General features: G+C 43.8%; 1 protein-coding gene across 1 annotated transcript in view; it reads left to right on the top strand.

Annotated features, from left to right (window-relative positions):
* Positions 1-20,089, top strand: part of HSPA14 (heat shock protein family A (Hsp70) member 14) — a 187,752-nt gene that overhangs the window by 136,602 nt on the left and 31,061 nt on the right. The window contains exon 11 of the mRNA XM_069228724.1: positions 18,630-18,845. Coding sequence (XP_069084825.1) covers positions 18,630-18,845 — 216 coding nt within the window. The remainder of the gene's footprint in view (positions 1-18,629; positions 18,846-20,089) is intronic.

Raw genomic sequence — 20,089 nt, 5'->3', positions numbered from 1 at the left:
GCAGATGACGCTCCTTTCAGGTGTGGTGCTGGGCTGACTTAAAAGCTAAAGTGTTGACAGTGGCTGCACATATTCTGTCGCCCTATTGTATGATACACCGGGAGGCTCTTGCTGTCCAAAACATGGATGGTGAATTTGATAATGTACCGAATTCTGCAGTTAAAATAGTTAATTTCATAAAGATTCACCCAACAAGAGCTGGCCTAGTTTCAGTTTTATGTGCAGAAATGGGAGCTGAATATGATGCCCTGCTGCTTGAAGCATAAGTCAGATGATTATCCTGGAGGAAAGTGCTGAATCGCATTTTTGAATTAAGGAATGAAGTATAGATTCTTCTAAATTTGGGCCTGTACAAAGCAGAACAGCTATGTAATCCCCACTGGCTTGTGCTTTTAGACATCTTTGACAAATGAAATTCCCTGAATCTGTCATTGCAAGGAGCTGAATTCGCTTATTTTCCCATGTATAAAAAATATCTGCTTTCAAGAAGGAGCTGGAGTTACGGAGAAGAATAACTGGAGCTGGTATATTTGAGGTATTCCCATGTTTAGCAGATGCTCTTGAGGAAACTGAATATGAACTTCCAAATGTTGCTGAGTTAATAAAAAAAAAATCATCTGACATCTCTCAGGAACAATTTTCAAAAATATTTTCTCAACAAAAAGAATCATATCAATGACTTAGTCTTTCAACGAATTCTGGCAGCTGCGGCTATCTATTTCCCTATTCACATGCAAGAAGAACAAACTGATTTCCAGAGTGACCGCACACTGCAGATGCAGTTTATTGGCAAACTCTCATTGGGAGAGTTTTGGCTGAAAATGTATGCAGAACATTCAGCTTTGAGGGAGATTGCTGTCAAAACTCTGTTGCCTTTCGGCACATGATATCTATGCGAAATTGGGCTCGCCACACTTACTGAATTGAACACTAAGTACCACTCGGCTGGAAGTAGAGCACAACCTCAGGGTGGCCGTAGCAAAAATCAGTTCACAAATTGACCTTTTCTGTGATGAAAAACAGACACACCCTTTACGTTAGTTTCTATCAATATGTTTTATGTGAAAAATAAAGCACCATTGTAATTTTTTTTTAACCATATTTTCTTGGAGATTTTCCATTTGAACTGTGTAATAACCTTATGTCCCCTAACCACAGGTGCTCCAAAACCTTCAGTTTACTAAACACTCATAATTTTTATGTTATTATTTGGCATATATGAGAAGGACTCTGAAGGTGGGGATGGCTGTTGATAATGCAGAGTACCAGTTTCCAGAGGGGGGTTTAGGGGCTGCTGGGGTAGTGCTCGACACCAGAATGTTTAGCATGGGGGACTCCGCTCCAAACAAATTTGGGTGTTAACAGGTGTGGTTTTAATTTTTGCTCTACTGGAATTAGTCCACATTTTGATGGAGGTCTTAAGGTGGAATGTTAATAAAAGATCGGGCTGCCTACAAGAGATCCTGGGTTGCAGCGAGATATGGGCTCAATTTCTTATATTCAAGTTTGAAAAACTTCCTGCTTCTGAGGTTTTTACTTCTTCCTGATGTTTTTTAAGGTGGGCTATAAGTAGGCTCAACCAGACACAGAATCCAAGCAACTGGATGCTTTGGGCAAATGTGTTTTCTACTACAGTTTGGCTCTCAGGTACTTGAATGCAATGTGTCTCTGAGGCTGTTATGTACTTGCATTTTGTGACATGCTGTGTTATATTTAACCTGTCTTTCCTGAAGATTTCAGAAATTCCTTCATATAGCAGTATGTGGCCAATATGCACTGCAGGCTGGTCTGTATTTCCTGTGCTATGAGTGCCAGCATGGTCTTTGATTGCCACTCAAGATTGCTTCGTAATATCTAGGTTTCTTTAATGGGTATGCTTTTTGATGGAGCCATGATGTTCTGTGATTAGATGGATTTGTCTCCTGTGAAGATAGGAAACAGAACCTTAACTCGATTTTGTGCCACTCAACCAAATGAGCCTGCAGAATAACCTATGAAGTACGTGCTACGTCCTGAGTTTCAGTACATAGATTAGTTACAAGGCGTAGACAGAGAAAGAACACAAACAGTTCAAAGAAACAGAATGGGTTATCTTAGCTAGAACAAGCAGAACACCCCCAACCCAGGGAGTGTAGGTTGTCACTTACAAAAAAGTTAGTCTGAGAAAGAACTTGCGTGACTAACAGATGCGCTTGCCGGATTGTAACGTATGCATCAGCTATTGTATTCAATGCCTGTTGAAGTGTACAAATATTGGACGCAGCCAGATCTTTGAGACCCTCCATTGTACATGACTTTGCATACAGCACTACAGTGGGTCTCCCGGTCTATCCTGAGAATCCAAGACGGAAAACTGTGATAATTTCTAAGGGCGGAAATTTTTTAACAGAGTTGACATTGGCAAAGCCAGCCAGGAGACTTTCTGCGGTTGGACCCATCGGGCCCAGGGACCCCTCCCGTCATCTCCCTCCAGTGATCAGCACGCTCACAGGTCAGCTGTAGAAAGCTGGCCTGATATGTGGTGGGTACCTATGGTACCTACACCTTATACCAGGTCCAGGTATCCCCTCTCAGTGAAGTGTAGGCAGTGTCTAGAAGCCAGGCTCTCTAGAGGTAGCTGTGGATTAGCAGCCAAGGCATATCTAGGAGACATGCAAAACGACTAGTCACACAGTGCTTACACCCAAGAAAGAAAACACTTGGTTGTACAAAAATTAAGGTACTTTATTTTTGGCAGACAGTTTTAGAAAATACCAGAGAGGCAATCCTCCAGTAGGAGGTAAGTAAATACACTATATATATATATATGTTCGATGGCATGTGTAGCTGCAGATACACATGCTTTGCACATCCCGCCATCTAGTGTTGGGCTCGGAGTGTTACAAGTTGTTTTTCTTCGAAGAAGTCTTTCGAGTCACGAGATCGAGGGACTCCTCCCCTTTCGGCTCCACTGCGCATGGGCGTCGACTCCATCTTAGATTGTTTTTTTTCCGCCATCGGGTTCGGACGTGTTCCTTTTCGCTCTGTGTTTCGGTTCGGAAAGTTAGTTAGAATCTCGGAAAAATCGACGGTATTGTTTGCGTTCGGTATTGGGTTAGTTACTACAGATCGACACCGATTTTTGAAGAGCTCCGGTGGCCCTTCGGGTTTTTATTCGATCCCCCGTCGGGGCCTGGTCAGCCCGGCCACGTGTCTCTTCAAGACTGATGGAACGGACCCCATTCCGATTCTGCCCAAAATTTCACAAGTATCCGTATACAGATCAGCACCTGGTCTGTAACTTGTGTTTGTCTCCAGAACACAAAGAAGAGACGTGTGAAGCCTGTCGAGCGTTTCGGTCGAGGAAGACATTAAGAGACCGAAGAGAAAGAAGACTGCAAATGGCGTCAGCGCCGACAGGACAAAGGCATTTGGAGGAGGAAGAGGAAAGCTTCTCCATCCAGGAGTCGGACTCGAACGAGCTTGATCCAGAAGAAACGCCTAAAACTGTGAGTAAGACGTCGAAACATAAAACTCACAAGAAGACCACAAAAGCCCAGGGGATGCCACCGCCAACAGGCCATGGCTTAACCCGTAAAATAGGTGACCGACCATCGGCACCGAAAAAGGGCACGCTTGTGTCGAGGTCATCCGACTCCGGTCGAGATACTGGCACACAGCAATCTCGAGCCTGAGACAGTGGCTCCGAGCAAGTTCGGCACCGAGACAGCGGCACCGAAATGGGTCGGCACCGAGAGATCATGACGCCGAAAATAAAGAAAGTGTCGTCGGAGCCGAAAAAGGCTACCGAAAAGATTTCCATTCCGAAACAACCAGCATCGGAACCGAAATCAGGTTCCTACACAGAGGAACAGGGATTGTCCTCCCAAATGCAAGGACATAAGTTCGGACAAGAACTAGAATCAGTGGAGCCAGACTACACTCAAAGGAGGCTTCACATTCAAAAGGACACAGGGAAGATAAGCACTCTTCCCCCAATTAAGATGAAAAGAAGACTTGCCTTTCAAGAAAAGGACAAGCAGCCACAGGCAAAGGTGGCAAGACAGACAACTCCGCCACCATCTCCACCACCATCAATACACACATCACCGGTAGACACTCCACCACTGATGCAATCCCCAACGCATACCGCAATGAGTCAAGACGATCCCGACGCATGGGACCTTTATGATGCGCCAGTATCGGATAACAGCCCAGACTGTTACCCAGCGAGACCGTCCCCACCTGAGGACAGTACATTCTACACGCAGGTGGTCTCAAGGGCAGCAGCTTTTCATAATGTCACCTTGCATGCAGAAACCGATTGAGGATGCCTTTTTGTTTAATACACTATCCTCCACTCATAGCCAATACCAGAGCTTACCTATGCTACCGGGAATGCTAAAACACTCCAAACAGGTGTTTCAGGAGCCTGTGAAGGGCAGGGCCACAACTCCAAGGGTGGAGAAAAAGTACAAGCCACCGCCTAAAGATCCTGTGTATATCACGCAGCAATTAACACCAGACTCTCTGGTAGTAGGGGCAGCTCGCAAGAGAGCAAACTCTCACATCTCGGGAGACGCACCACCTCCAGACAAGGAGAGTCGCAAATTTGATGCTGCAGGGAAAAGGGTTGCAGCACAAGCAGCAAACCAATGGCGCATTGCCAACTCACAAGCACTTCTGGCAAGATACAATAGGGCTCATTGGGACGAAATGCAGCATTTCATAGAACACTTACCCAAAGAGTTCCAAAAAAGGGCACAACAAGTGGTGGAGGAAGGACAAAGTATCTCAAATAATCAGATACGGTCAGCAATGGATGCAGCAGATACAGCTGCAAGGACAGTAAATACTGCAGTAACAATAAGGAGACACGCATGGTTGCGTACGTCAGGATTCAAGCCGGAAATACAACAAGCCGTGCTGAATATGCCTTTTTAATGGACAGCAGTTGTTTGGGCCAGAGGTGGACACTGCTATAGAAAAACTTAAAAAAGACACTGATCTGGCCAAAGCCATGGCCGCACTCTACTCCCCACAGAGCAGAGGCACATTTCGCAAAACACAGTTTAGAGGGGGGTTTCGAGGACAAGCTACATAACCCACAACCTCACAAACAAGGCCCACTTATCAAAGTCAATATCAGCGGGGAAGTTTTCGGGGACAATATAGAGGGGGACAATTCCAAAAGAATAGAGGGAAGTTCCAAAGCCCCAAAGCTCCTCAAAACAAGCAGTGACTTCCAAGTCACAAATCCCCAACACATAACACCTGTGGGGGGGAGACTAAGCAATTTTTACAAACATTGGGAGGAGATAACAACAGACACTTGGGTACTGGCAATTATCCAGCATGGTTATTGCATAGAATTTCTCAAATTCCCTCCAAACGTTCCACCGAAAACACACTATGTCAAAACAACACATGGATCTTCTAGGACTAGAGGTCCAGGCATTGCTACAAAAAGGATTCAACAGAAAGGAACAGGAGTTTACTCTCTGTACTTTCTCATACCCAAAAAGGACAAAACACTGAGACCTATATTAGATCTCAGAACATTAAATACCTACATCAAATCAGACCATTTTCACATGGTGACATTACAAGACGTAATCCCAATGCTCAAACAACAAGACTACATGACAACACTAGACCTAAAGGATGCATATTTCCATATACCAATACATCCTTCACACAGAAAGTACCTAAGATTTGTATTCAAAGGGGTACATTACCAAGTCAAGGTGTTGCCATTCGGAATAACAACTGCACCAAGAGTTTTTACAAAATGCTTGGCAGTAGTAGCTGCGCATATCAGAAGGCAGCAAATACATGTGTTCCCGTACCTAGACGATTGGTTAATCAAAACCAACACACTAGAACGGTGTTTACAACACACAAAGTATGTCATAGAAACCCTACACAAACTAGGTTTCTCAATCAACTACACAAAGTCACACCTTCAACCGTGTCAAACACAGCAATACTTAGGGGCAACAATCGACACAGCAAAAGCGATTGCCACTTCAAGTCCACAAAGAGTACAAGCATTTCACAATGTAATACAAGTCATGTATCCAAACCAAAGAATAAAAGTCAAAATAGTAATGAAACTCCTAGGCATGATGTCCTCATGCATAGCCATTGTCCCAAATGCAAGATTGCACATGCAGCCCTTACAACAGTGCCTAGCATCACAATGGTCACAAGCACAGGGTCAACTTCTAGATCTAGTGTTGATAGACCGCCAAACATACACCTCGCTTCAATGGTGGAACAATATCAATTTAAACCAAGGGCGGCCTTTTCAAGACGCAGTGCCTCAATACGTAATAACTACAGATGCCGCCATGATAGGGTGGGGAGCACACCTCAATCAACACAGCATTCAGGGACAATGGGACTCTCGACAAAAACAGTTTTACATAAATCAATTGGAACTATTGGCAGTATTTCTAGCGTTTAAAAGCATTTCAACCAATAATAAGCCACAAACACATTCTTGTCAAAACAGACAACATGACAACAATGTATTACCTAAACAAACAGGGAGGAACACACTCAACACAGTTGTGTCTCCTAACACAGAAAATATGGCATTGGGCGATACACAACCACATTCGCCTAATAGCAAAGTTCATTCCAGGGATACAGAATCAATTAGCAGACAATCTCTCTCGGGATCACCAACAGATCCACGAATGGGAGATTCATCCCCAAGTACTACACACTTACTTCCAAAAATGGGGAACACCACAAATAGACCTGTTTGCAACAAAAGAAAACGCAAAATGCCAAAACTTCGCATCCAGGTACCCACAAGATCAGTCTCTGGGCAATGCGTTATGGATGAGTTGGTCAGGGATATTTGCATACGCTTTTCCCCCTCTCCCACTCCTTCCATATCTAGTAAACAAGTTGAGTCAAAACAAACTCAAACTCATACTCATAGCACCAACTTGGGCAAGACAACCGTGGTATACAACACTACTAGACCTCTCAGTAGTGCCTCATATCAAACTACCAAACAGACCAGATCTGTTAACTCAACACAATCAACAGATCAGACATCCCAATCCAGCAATTTGGCTCCTGAAGTCTTAGAGTTCGGACACTTAGACCTTACACAGGAATGTATGGAAGTCATAAAACAAGCTAGAAAACCAACCACTAGACATTGCTATGCAAATAGGTGGAAAAGGTTTGTTTATTATTGCCATAATAATCAAATTCAACCCTTACACGCATCTGCTAAAGACATCGTAAGCTATTTGCTACATTTGCAAAAGTCAAAAATAGCTTTTTCATCCATTAAGATACATCTTACCTCAATTTCAGCTTACCTGCAAATTACCCACTCAACTTCACTGTTTAGAATACCAGTCATAAAAGCCTTTATGGAAGGCCTAAAAAGAATTATACCACCAAGAACACCACCAGTTCCTTCGTGGAACCTCAACATTGTCTTAACACGACTCATGGGGCAACTATTTGAACCCAAGCACTCATGTGAAATGCAATATTTAACATGGAAAATTGTATTTCTAATTGCCATCACATCTCTAAGAAGAGTCAGTGAAATCCAAGCATTTATTCAAATACACAAGCATAAAGTAGTTCTACGGACAAATCCTAAATTTTTACCAAAAGTCATATCACCGTTCCACTTGAATCAAACAGTAGAACTACCAGTGTTCTTCCCACAGCCAGATTCTGTAGCTGAGAGAGCACTACATACATTAGAAATCAAAAGAGCGTTAATGTACTACATTGACAGAACAAAACAAATTCGGAAGACAAAACAATTATTTGTTGCTTTCCAAAAACCTCATACAGGTAATCCAATTTCAAAACAAGGCATTGCTAGATGGATAGTTACATGCATTCAAACCTGTTATCTCAAAGCAAAAAGAGAACTGCCTATTACACCTAGGGCACACTCAACTAGAAAGAAAGGTGCTACCATGGCCTTTCTAGGAAACATTCCAATGAATGAAATATGTAAGGCAGCCACATGGTCTACGCCTCATACGTTTACCAAGCACTACTGCGTGGATATGTTAACAGCACAACAAGCCACAGTAGGACAAGCAGTACTACGAACTTTGTTTCAAACAACTTCATCTCCTACAGGCTGAACCACTGCTTTTGGGTAGATAACTGCTTACTAGTCTATGCAAAGCATGTGTATCTGCAGCTACACATGCCATCGAACGGAAAATGTCACTTACCCAGTGTACATCTGTTCGTGGCATGAGACGCTGCAGATTCACATGCGCCCACCCGCCTCCCCGGTAGCCTGTAGCCGTTTTGAAGTTGATCTTCAACATTTGTAAATTTGTAAATAGATCACTTTAAACTACATTATGTACATACATGTTTACTCCATTGCATGGGCACTATTACTATAATACACAACTCCTACCTCACCCTCTGCAGGGAAAACAATCTAAGATGGAGTTGACGCCCATGCGCAATGGAGCCGAAAGGGGAGGAGTCCCTCGATCTCGTTACTCGAAAGACTTCTTCGAAGAAAAACAACTTGTAACACTCCGAGCCCAACACTAGATGGCGGGATGTGCAAAGCATGTGAATCTGCAGCGTCTCATGCCACGAACAGATGTACACTGGGTAAGTGACATTTTCCATATATATATATATGTTACAAAACTGTGTAAAAATAGCAATAAGCAATAGTGGCCCTAGGGTGAGCCCAAACCATGTACTAAGAAAGTGTTAAAAGAACACAGGGCCTCCACCTAGGTTGGTAAATCGTGTGGAGGGGGGCTGGGAGTACGAGGAAACCACACAGGTAAGTAATGCAGTACCCCCCAGTGACCGGGAATGCCGGAGTAAAACACTAGATTTCCCCAAATCTACCCCAAAGATGAAAAGAAGAAAAAGACACCCAGAACAGCCTGCAAGAAACCAGTAATGGATTACCGAAGATGGAGACCTGTGGAGAGAAAGAAGACCAAGTCCAGGGGGAGTAGGAGATACTACCCACCCAGAGGTACCTTTTGGAGTTGGTCGACAAAGACCGGTCAGCACTGCAGCCCAGAAGCTGGAGAAGAGTTCCTGAGTGCAAAGGGTGTCCCATGCTGGAAGCTGGATTGCAGACTGGTGTCTGTGAAGGATTTCCACCAACAAGCCTTGGCAAAAGGCAAATTCGCGGTTGGAGGAAAAGAGGTGTGGCCGGGGACCAGCAAGGTCCAGGAGGACTCTACCCAGGAATGGGAGTCACAGGGAACCCTCTGCATCGCAGAATGGCCCACAGGAGCAGAGGCAGTATCCACAGGTGTCCTACAGGACAGGGATACAAAAGTCGCTGAAGCAGCCCACGCAGCACCACAGAAGTTGCTCCCACGTTGCCAGAGGACCACACAAAGGCCCAGGAGTTGCAGGAGAGAGTGCTGGGGACTGGAGCTATATGTTGCCTGAAGTTTCCCTTGGAGGTGAAGCAAACCAGCCTTGGCAGCTGCTAAGGACGTGGTGCATGGGGGTACTGTCTTGCGTGGAGTGAAAAGGACTTACCACCACCAAAGTTCGACTGCTGGTAGAGAGGACCAAGGGGACCACTCCGGACCACCACCCGTGATGCAGGACCCATGCCACTCAGGATGAAGGGAGATCCACACAGCCTGTTGTTGCGGCCGTGTACCTGCGGATGCAGGGGAGTGATACCTTCACCCCAAAGAAGATTCCTTCTTCTTCTTGTGCAGGCTGAAGAGTTAGTCTTCTGAGGATGCACAGCCGGGGAAATGTTGCAGAGCTGGCAGGATTTCTGGATACAATGTTGCAGAAGAGTCTTCCTCGTGGATCTGTAGATTGTAGCTTTCCTGGAGGGTCCAATGGCGGTTCCGAAAGCCAGAAGTCAAAGCAGGTTTGCAGAGGAGTCCTGCTGGAATCTTGCAAGCCGAATCTGAGGCTCTACCTCGGTGGAAGACCCTATATACCCCATAGTCACCTAACCAGGTAACTACCTACCAGCGGGTGCCTCTGACCTCACCCGCCTGGCCTGGCCACTCAGATGCTACCAGAGTTCCCTGCCAACCTTGGAATCAAGATGGCAGAACCCAGGGACCCTCTGGAAGACCTCTGGGCACAACCCCTGGGGTGGTGATGGACAGGGGAGTGGTCACTCCCCTTTCTGTTGTCCAGTTTAGCGCCAGAGCAGGGACTCAGGGGTCCCTGAACAGGTGCGGACTGGTTAATGCACGGAGGGCACCAAATGTGCCCTTGAAAGCAGACCAGTGGCTTCGGGAGGCTACCCCTCCCAAGCCAGTCACACCTATTTCCAAAGGGAGAGGGAGGTAACAGCAAAGGAAATCCTTTGTTCTGCCTTCATGGGCTTGATTAGATCAAATAGCAGGAGGGCAGAAACCTGCCTGAGGGGTGGCTGCGGTTGGGCTACCTGGAAACCCCTGTAAGACTGGTAGTAGCAATGGGGGTCCTGTAAGGAGCCCCTAGAATGCATGGAATCATACTTCCAATACTTGCAACAGTATTGGGGTACGATTCAGACATGTTTGATACCAAACATGCCCAGGTTCAGAGTTACCATTATGTAGCTGGACATAGGTACTGACCTATGTCCAGTACACACATAAAATGGCGTCCCCACATTCACAAAGTCCGGTAAAATGGGGCTGGAGTTCGTGCTGGCACCTCTGCTAGTGCAGAGGTGCCCTCACACACAGGTACTTGCACCCTGCCCTCTGGGCTGAGAGGGCCTGGTGCAGTGACCTGTAGTGAAAACGGGTGCGTGCCCCCAATTCATGCAGACTGCAATGGCAGGCCTGCAGAACCCTTTGCATGGGCTTCCTATTTGTAGCAGAATAACTGCTGCAGCCCATAGGGATCCCCTGGAACCCCAATACCCTGGGTACCTAAATACCATAAACTAGGAACTTACATGGGGGCACCAGTATGCCAATTGTGGGGTAAAAAATTACCAGCAACCAAATTTGGAGGAGATAGTGTACTCACTGGGGTCCTGGTTAGCAGGATCCCAGTGAACACAGTCAAGCACACCAAGCTAGAAAGAGGCTACTTTCCTACATCAGCATTTATGCAATATCTGCCATTGGGGGGGGGGCAGGACCCCATTCACAGACACAGGTGAGCCCAGGGCGGTCTCCGAATTATAAAAATTGCGCTTATTTTCCCTTCCCTCTCGAGTCTTAGAAGGTACATAAGGTATGGATTGTGAGGCGAACTACAAGTCTGGTCATACTTATTTTGATAAAAATAAATATTTAAAAAAGTCCAAGTGGCTGCACTAAGTTTAAGAGTAGATAGTAAACCATTTCACGCCATTGAGGTTCGGTGGGAATAAAGTGCCGCTGGAAGCGGTGGCAGTAGTGCAAATATGAGGAAACAATTGTGATGATATGGTTCGTGTCGTATTATGAGTACATTAATATTTTATGTATTTAGTACATATAGTTTTTGAGACGAATATTACAATGTCTTCTTTAAAAGTATTAATAGGGGACTCAAAAAGAATTGCTAAACATTGGGAGGATTGTTATCAGGGTACACGTAGCAGTTCACACCCATGGCCAAAGTAGAGACCATTTGATTCAGTGACACTTAGTCACTTACAAACATACCTTTATGGGTCTTACAATGGTAAAAAATTAAGGAAACGGATTGTGTCTTTAAGTATGTGACAGGCATTTTAGCTTGATTAGGTAGAGCAGGGGTCGGAAGATTCATGGTCCCTGACTCATACAGCATCTCCTCCTTATGGGGACACAAAAGAATGTAAAAACCATTATGAGAATGTAAAGTGCCTGTTAAAGAAAGCAGTAGTGGGCATGCACACTTTTTGGGAGGAAGCAGGACCCACCAGGTTTACTATAGAAGAAACACTTCTGCCCCCACCCTTTCTATGCGAGACAGCCTGAGTAGTGTAGACATCAATGTGGACAACGTTTCTGTAAAAACCAGTCACACAAGACAGGGGTCTGATCAAGAGGATAATTGAAGTAATATACAGGGATATGTTGAAGTTACATTCACTATAAAACTAGTTGACAGAACAGAGAATTCGAATTGCAGTCAGAGTCACATCAAGTTACACACCTTTACAAGAAGAATAACACTCAGGTGCAGGATTCCATGTCCCGTCACCCCTAGTTGACACAAGAAGGTCCCATGCTGCGGGTCACCCATAAGACGTTAGGGTCCCCTCCTATGAAACTAGGATATCGAGGAGACAGTCACTTTGATGGAGACGGATTAGCCCCAACTTTTAGGACCTTTGGGGAAGATATGAATACCATGGGATTTGGAGGCAAGAACCTACCGACACAAGGATTAACCAGAGAAGATATATTCTCGGGCAGATGATGGGAGGTACGAATATACAGGGAGGCAATCCATTTCTAGTTACACTATGACGGTTGGGACCTGAGACACTAATTGCCCAGTTGTATCTAGAACTTCCAATTACCAACAGGAACCAACAGCCAAAATATTTATATTGGGGATAAACGACAAGTTTTTGATTGACACAGGACCACAAAATCATGCCTCAGCGATCCAGTATTGACACTTTCAAATAAATCTATGGCCGCACAGGGGTTCTCAGGTGAAATAATGACAGTACCATATACCTGTGACATTCCAGTTCAAATTGGGGATACAATAATTTCTGCATCATTGTTATATGCCCCTTAGGCCCTTGCAAATTTATTGGGCAGAGCCCTCGTGCATAAATGCAATATGACAATAACATATTGTCACGTGGATCAATGCTTTGTTCTACTCCTGGGATACAATTACGACGCATGAGCATTAGGACAGCAGCAGAAAAATTAGATCCACAAATAAAAGGGGTCTCATTAAATTTGTCCCTTATTCAAGTAGGGAAAGAACATTTTATAATGACTGAACCAAAATTGACAGGCAAGTGGTTTGAGATACCATTCAAAATTGTTCAAATCAGAATACCCCAAAGCTAAAGCAGGAGAGGTATTAGTACTCTTGTTGATGGGCATAAGGATGACAAGCAGGTGTAGGGTATTGGAAGCAGTAGATCATTGTCAGGGGAGATTGTCAGCTATAATTTTCACCATCCCAGGGACTAGAGTACAGACATAACAGATGACCTATTGCTTAATGACGTTTTGAGATCCACAGATATTGTGTTCAAAGAAGAAACAGGCACAGACATACAGGTGGAGACATGGCCCCCCTTAATTGACAAGGACCACAGTAGAGGATGTGAATGCCTGTCTTGCCTAAGTGCTATCCCAGCTATGGTCCTTTGATCCAAATGATATTAAGTGCAGAACGGTTTAAAATAAAACTAAAAGATAATGTGCAATTACCTAGAGTAAGACAGTACCCTATCGCAGGTGAAGCCAAGTTAGGAATACACATAACTATACAAGCCTTTATTAGACAAGCAGCTTTGTATCCCTCTTATTCACCATGTAATACACAAATTAATTTTTTTCCCCAGTGTGCAAAGCCAACGGTAATTCCTGAAGGATGGTCCAGGATTTCCAACCTTTGAACGCCATTGTAGTGCAGGAATTTTCGATGGTTCCTGATCCATGTTATCCTTACAAACATACCCAAGAATGCTAAGTATTTTTCTGTCATAGACTTGAAAAATGCTTTTTATGACTTGCCATTACATCCAGAGAGGACATTTTACTCATGAGCAGTTCCTAGAAGCAGCAGCCTTTGCTGTAGAGAAGGCATCAACAATAACAGCTGGTAGCCCCACCAGGGCTACCAGCTGTCAAACATGCCCCTTTTGCAGTTTTTCAAAAGGCTAAGAGCACACTTAACAACTCAAAGGGCATCCGGATATGAAGTCGTACTTTCCAATGCTGTTATTAAAATACTACATGTTCACTCTGTCAACCCCACGCAATTTCTAGTAGAACCTTCGAAAGACACAGGCCAAGATTATGCCACACATGAGGAACACGTTGCCCTAGCACAAGTGATGCTAATTGAGGGAAACCAAGTACTATATACTGATGTATCCTCTATGATAGGTTGTGAGACAGGAATTAGACACAGATACAGCCATAGTACCTAATGTGATGTACTCAGTACTTAACATTTCATTCACAGTTCTTGACCCTAGCAGCAGAATTACAAGCCCTGGTACAGACATTAAAATTGGTGTATCCAGATGATGTTACAGTATAAAGGGACTCCGCATATGTAGCCTCTACTGTCCATTCTGGGATAACAAGGTGGCAGAGAAGAGGTTTTCAGAAGGGTGATGGTAACCCAGTAGCCTGTGGCCCGTTCTGACAACAGCAAATAATAAAACTGTGAAGAGGGAGGAAACAAAGCAGTGGTAAAATGCTAAGCGCACACAGGGGGCTTGGATGCTGTGTCATATGGCAACCACATAGCCAACCAGGCAGCTAAGGAGGCTAGGCAGATGGCTAATACCATATGTACAGTGCAGACATGATACAGAGGAGGGTGATGTCACCTATATGAAATTAGCAGCATATCACCTTGAGGACACACACGAAATAGCTCCTGAAGAAAAGGAGGTTTGGGAACAGAAAGGATGTAGGATATCCGCCGATTTTCTACATAGACATATAGATATGCGCAAACAAGTGAATCCCTAGAGACATTTCCATTTAGCATTAACACAATTATACTAACACATGTCCCTAAAAAGACATTGATAGATACCATATCAGCAGACTGTTTTGTTCCAGACCTTCCGAAACTAATTTAATTGTTTTTATACATCAGTGTCTTATATGTAAACAATACAGGTCATCTGGACCACCAGCATTACCACCATCTTCCATACCTAGGCCAGAGGGTCACTTCCAAGAATTACATATTCACTTTGTAGATATGGTCAATATATGTAACACCATGAGGTACTTGATAGTGATAGTTAGGCCTATTTCTATCCTCCTAGAGAAAGGACAATGTCAGGCTGATGATGCAAAAAGCGCGGCTAAATTCCTTCTAAAAGAAGGCGTAACAAGAAAGGGTATTTCCAAGGCCATTCACTTGTGCAATGCCACACACTTTGTAAATAAGATCTTTGAATACATTACCCAAATGCTGGGAATAGAGCACACCCTTTCACCCCCAAAGTAATGGGGCAGTGGAGCTCCTGAATGACGCCCTGAATAACGATAAAATAAGGAAGTATCAGTAACTCTGAACAGAAATTAGCTCTATTGTTTGCCCTTGGCATTATTTGCCCCTAAGAATGCTCCCTAATCTGCCCATCACTTAATGCCAGAACAGATTGTCACAGGCAAAACAATGCCAATGGGAGATGTCCCACATAGGAAAAATATGAATGCACATAAAACTGTTGATGTAGTATGGCAGAAATGTCAGCATATGTCTGTCCTAACAAGCGCTGTGAAGGTTTTTCTGAACAGGTTCACCTACAAAAGTGAGCTCCTCCACGCCTCCTGTGGTACCACGACAACTCCTTGCCCCAGGTCCCCAATTTGTCAGGAATTTCGTTCGACAATGGAAGGTTCCACACTTCTTAGGACCCTACAAGGTAATTTAGGATACTCCAACAGCCGTCAAAGGTCCACAAGTAGAAACATTGGATAGACGAGACAGATATCAGGCCAGTTCAACCCAATGTCCTTCCTCCTTGGTAGGAGTATGGAGAGAGGGGTATGGACTCCCCATTAAGAGACTTAAAAGACTGCTTTTCATATTTGTCATTCTGATGCACTTCTGCCGCCGCCGTCCTTAAGAGCGAAGGACCTTCTAGGTAGGCAAATGTTGCTGACCTCCTCCTTAAGAGATAAGGGTCTTCCAAGTTGTCTGATGAACTAAATGATGCTGACCACCTCCCTTAAGAGACAAGGGTCTGCCAGGTAGTCTGATGAATGAAACACCACAAGCACATGTATCCCCTTGGGAACTTACAGAGGCAGCTGACAAATTATTAATGTCAAAAAGAGAAATTTCTCAGCACTCTCTGCATCCCTTGTGACAACGGAACACGTACACACAACAGTTACAGCACATTCAATACATCATGCTTTGTTTTTACCCTCATAGCACATGTTGATAGTCAAGAAATAAGAAGGGTTCATGAATGCCAGTTATTTGTTTGAAAACACTGATGTGATGTTGCATCAAAGGGAGAGTGCTGTTTCATGGTTCATTCTACAACAATATTAGAAGAACAAACTCAAGCAATGTTTCAGGATTATACAGTTTGAAAGGTCGAGAATTCTCAGGCAATGTAATAATGAGTGACTTCACCTGTGAACACTTGTCTCAGTTAACATGGAGAGAGAGAGAGAGAGAGAGAGAGAGAGAGAGGAAAAAAAAAAAAAGAATGCAATTGCCTAATTATGACACAACATATAATCAGATAAGTATGAATTGTACCTTTGGATGGAATTCTGAGGTATTCCCATACGAGTTTTGGATCCAGCTCCTCCCCCTATGCAAATTTTGCCTTCCAAAGAATACTCTGTGTGTTTTAGTGGAAATGCCATACATAGTGTAGGATTGATTAAGAGCTGCAAACAGATCATAGATATGACATCCCTACAGGAGGGCCATGCAGCAGTTGCAATGATGGATACCTAATGGGTATGTGGTATATTAGCATATGTCCAGTTGTGATATAGCTGGAAGGGCCTGCGCTCCGTTGCCATATTAATGTCCCAGATATTGATAGTTCCACTACATGACAATGTAACAGTGGAAGGTATCTACCTGCATGCACAGGAGTGACAATGTGTACTAGTGCACAGATGTAAGAGGGATGTACACCAATACTTCTTCCTAGATGTGCAATAAGTGCCGGATGAGTACAGGTTGTGGACCGGAGCTGAGGTATGATTGAGTAGCATCTCTTAGGGAAGATTGATCCTTCCCCCACAATCCATAGCCCGTGCTTGTTGGTTACAACTGACCAGATATGAGTTAATGCTACTATGGATTCAATTCCATCAAAGTAGAGCTTTGGGTTATGCACATCATCGTTATTAAAACAGGATGGTGGGTCTTCCTGTTGTATGTTCATCCCAGGAAAGGACGAAGAAACTGGAACATTGACCAAAGCGATTAAGGCCCTACATACTTTTATTGACACCAGGACGAGGGAGCAGAAGGGCCCCAATGGTTGTTTTTTTGGATGGTTCTCATGGCAACCATCCTGGCTATCACGCCCATTAAAAGCTTGATTACTATAATAATTGACGTATTATTATGCTGCTTCCAAATAATAATGCAGTGCTACCAGAAAGGAGCAACACAGATGGGCACTCCAGGAAAGAACAGCATAGAGGACACAAGGATAGATCAGAATGATATAAGTGTTGAAGATCCAACAAGAGGAGGGAATGTGAAGCTAAGAAACGGAATCTTAACTCCATCTTGTGAAGAGACTCCATTTTGTGCCACACAACCAAATGAGCCTGCAGAAAACAAACCTAGAAAGTATGTACTACGCACTTAGTTTCAGTACTTAGATTAGTTACAAGGCGTAGGCAGAGAAAGTGCACATAACGTTCCAGGAAGCAAAACGGGTTTTCTTATCTAGAAGAAGCAGAACACCCCCAGCCAAGAAAGTATAGGGTGTCACTTACAAAAAAGATAGACACTGAGAAAGAACTCACATGACTAACAGATGTGCTTGCTGGATTGTAACACATGCATCAGCTAGTGTATTTAATTCCTGTTGAAGTGTATAAATATTGGACACAGTCAGATGATCTTTGAGACCCTCCCTCCAGTGGGTGTCCCTGCTGTGAAGTAGTCTATCCTGAGAACCCAAGATGGAAGGCTGTGTGAGGGAGGACAATTGTCCAGAGTTGACACTCCACAGACCTTTAAAGAAAGGAAGGTTGGATGGTTCGGAGGCATCTTGTTCTTCTGACATTGTGTATCTTGCTTAGTGCATCATGCCTGCTGGCACATGCAGACTTTACAGTGGAACCGCCGGTTACAGTGATCCCAGCACTGAGGTGCATATCAGATATGTGCCCTTTCTCTGCCTACATCTTGTCTCAGAAAAGGTGGCCCCGTATATCCAGCGGTGGTTGACTGATACAAGTTGGACATGTGGCAGACGTATGGTCAGAGCTCACGGTTGTGACTGTGCATTCTACCTGAGCTGGGCAGGGATGAGGAGCACCCGGATGATGTGGAAATCAGAGGACTGTGGCCTCCAATAGCGCAGTGGCATCACATCAGTCTCCTTGAGCTGCATGCCATCCAGCTGGCCCTCAGGGCTTTTTTTGACCTCTCTCTGTCCAGCTCTAGACGAACAACTTGACTGCCATGTAGTACTGCAACATTCATTGTGGTGTCTATTCTCGTCCTTTGTCAGGAGGCTACTTGGTTGTGGTGGTGGCTTGAGCAACACAGGATTTCTCAGTCAGTCTCTCTCGAGTTAATCAGAACTCGCATTCTCGTAAATTGTACATAATGGCTTCTGGTACTGAAATAAGTGGATTAAATAAATGTATTAGCTGGGTTGATTTCTAAAGATCTTTTACTTGAAATGCAACTTAATAAAGCTATTAGTCTACGTTAGCACAATAATAGAAGTGCAATTAAAAAAAAAAGTGTTCACTCAATGATGAATTGACAAGGCTTTTCCAACTTAAACGATTTGAGATTTTGAAATTGCTTTTTCTTTCCAGGTGGTGCTATGTGGAGGATCTGCTAGAATCCCAAAACTTCAGCAGTTGATCAAAGATCTTTTCCCTGATGTGGAGTTGCTAAACTCTATACCTCCCGACGAAGTCATTCCCATTGGTGCTGCCATTGAAGCTGGCCTTTTGCTTGGTAAAGATAACCTATCATGGGAAGTTGAAACTCAAACTATTGAGTGCTCTGCCAGAGATATTTTAGTTAAGGTGAGGGGTCACGCAGGTCTTATTTTCCTAATGAGTTTTGCCCTCTATGTGAATTCAGTTAACTTGATGCTCGCCAATTTCCTAATCAAAGTTCAGAGTTCTTTGGTGTGTGGTGTACACATCCTTGTCATGTTTAACCAGTGGTGATTTTCTATTTTTTTTTGCTGAAACCTCGCTACAGACGTCTTGCTCCTAAATTGGTTTACCTCTTAGGTAAAAATCCTCAACAGGTAAACCCTGTACATTAGATTTCAAATAGTGTAAGTTTAAGAGCATGGTAAATGAAGAGGCACATAGAACATTTTCACTAAGCATCACCAAGCTACCTTTTATGCTCGGCAGATGTTTTCTAATACATTCACGGTACTTGCAGATAAGTAAAAATAAAGTAAGCTTTGCAGAAGGCTTTTTTGGATATAAAGTCAGTCCGGGCCTGATTTAGATATTAGCAGACAAGTTATTCCATCACAACAGTGACGAATATCCTGTACTCCAAAATCTAAATCCCATAAGATATAAAGGGATTTAGATTTTGGCAGACGGGACATCCGTCACTGTTAAGATGGAGTAACACGTCCGTCAGTATCTAAATCAGTCTAAAGTTACTTCTACTCCGTAGACATTCCAGTCACACTAGAAAAGAACTCGGATAATGACAGGCTGCAATATCCTCTGGAAGGAGGACCAGTACCTATTGCATTTTAGTCTACCAGAGAAACGATAATAAAAAAATATTAAAGAATGTTAAAGATAAATAGTGTTTCTTCCTTCAACCTGATGGTGGTAGGAACAGACTTGCTAGTAGGTTGGAGCAAGGTCCTGTTAGCTGCAGACCATGCGCAGTTTTCTCCCCTTTGCCTCAGGGCAGTTTATGGTATTTAACATGGTCCATCATAACTCCCTGCCTCCCACTTTTCACCTCCTGAAATCTCTAACACCATTCAACAACTTGTTTTAAAATTGGTTAGTGCCTTTTTTTACATATCTGTTCGCATAACTAAAGAGTTGATTTCTCTTAGAACCCATGTCCTTTTCCTCCAAGAGGATCCGTTATTGAAGCATGCATTCCACTGTAGATTTACATGCAGGACATGTTTCTGTCATTTATAAAGACTGACATGTAAAGTCACTCTGAAGCCCACTCTCCATTGAGTCACATTCTCCCAACCTCCAATACGATTTATCCAATTTGTGCCTATATATACGATGCTGTGTTCAACTGAAAAACAAAGGAGGCTTTTCTT

The sequence above is a fragment of the Pleurodeles waltl genome, chromosome 4_1, assembly GCF_031143425.1.
Source record: "Pleurodeles waltl isolate 20211129_DDA chromosome 4_1, aPleWal1.hap1.20221129, whole genome shotgun sequence".
Classification (NCBI taxonomy): Eukaryota; Metazoa; Chordata; class Amphibia; order Caudata; family Salamandridae; genus Pleurodeles; species Pleurodeles waltl.
This window is presented reverse-complemented; position numbering and strand designations above follow the sequence as displayed.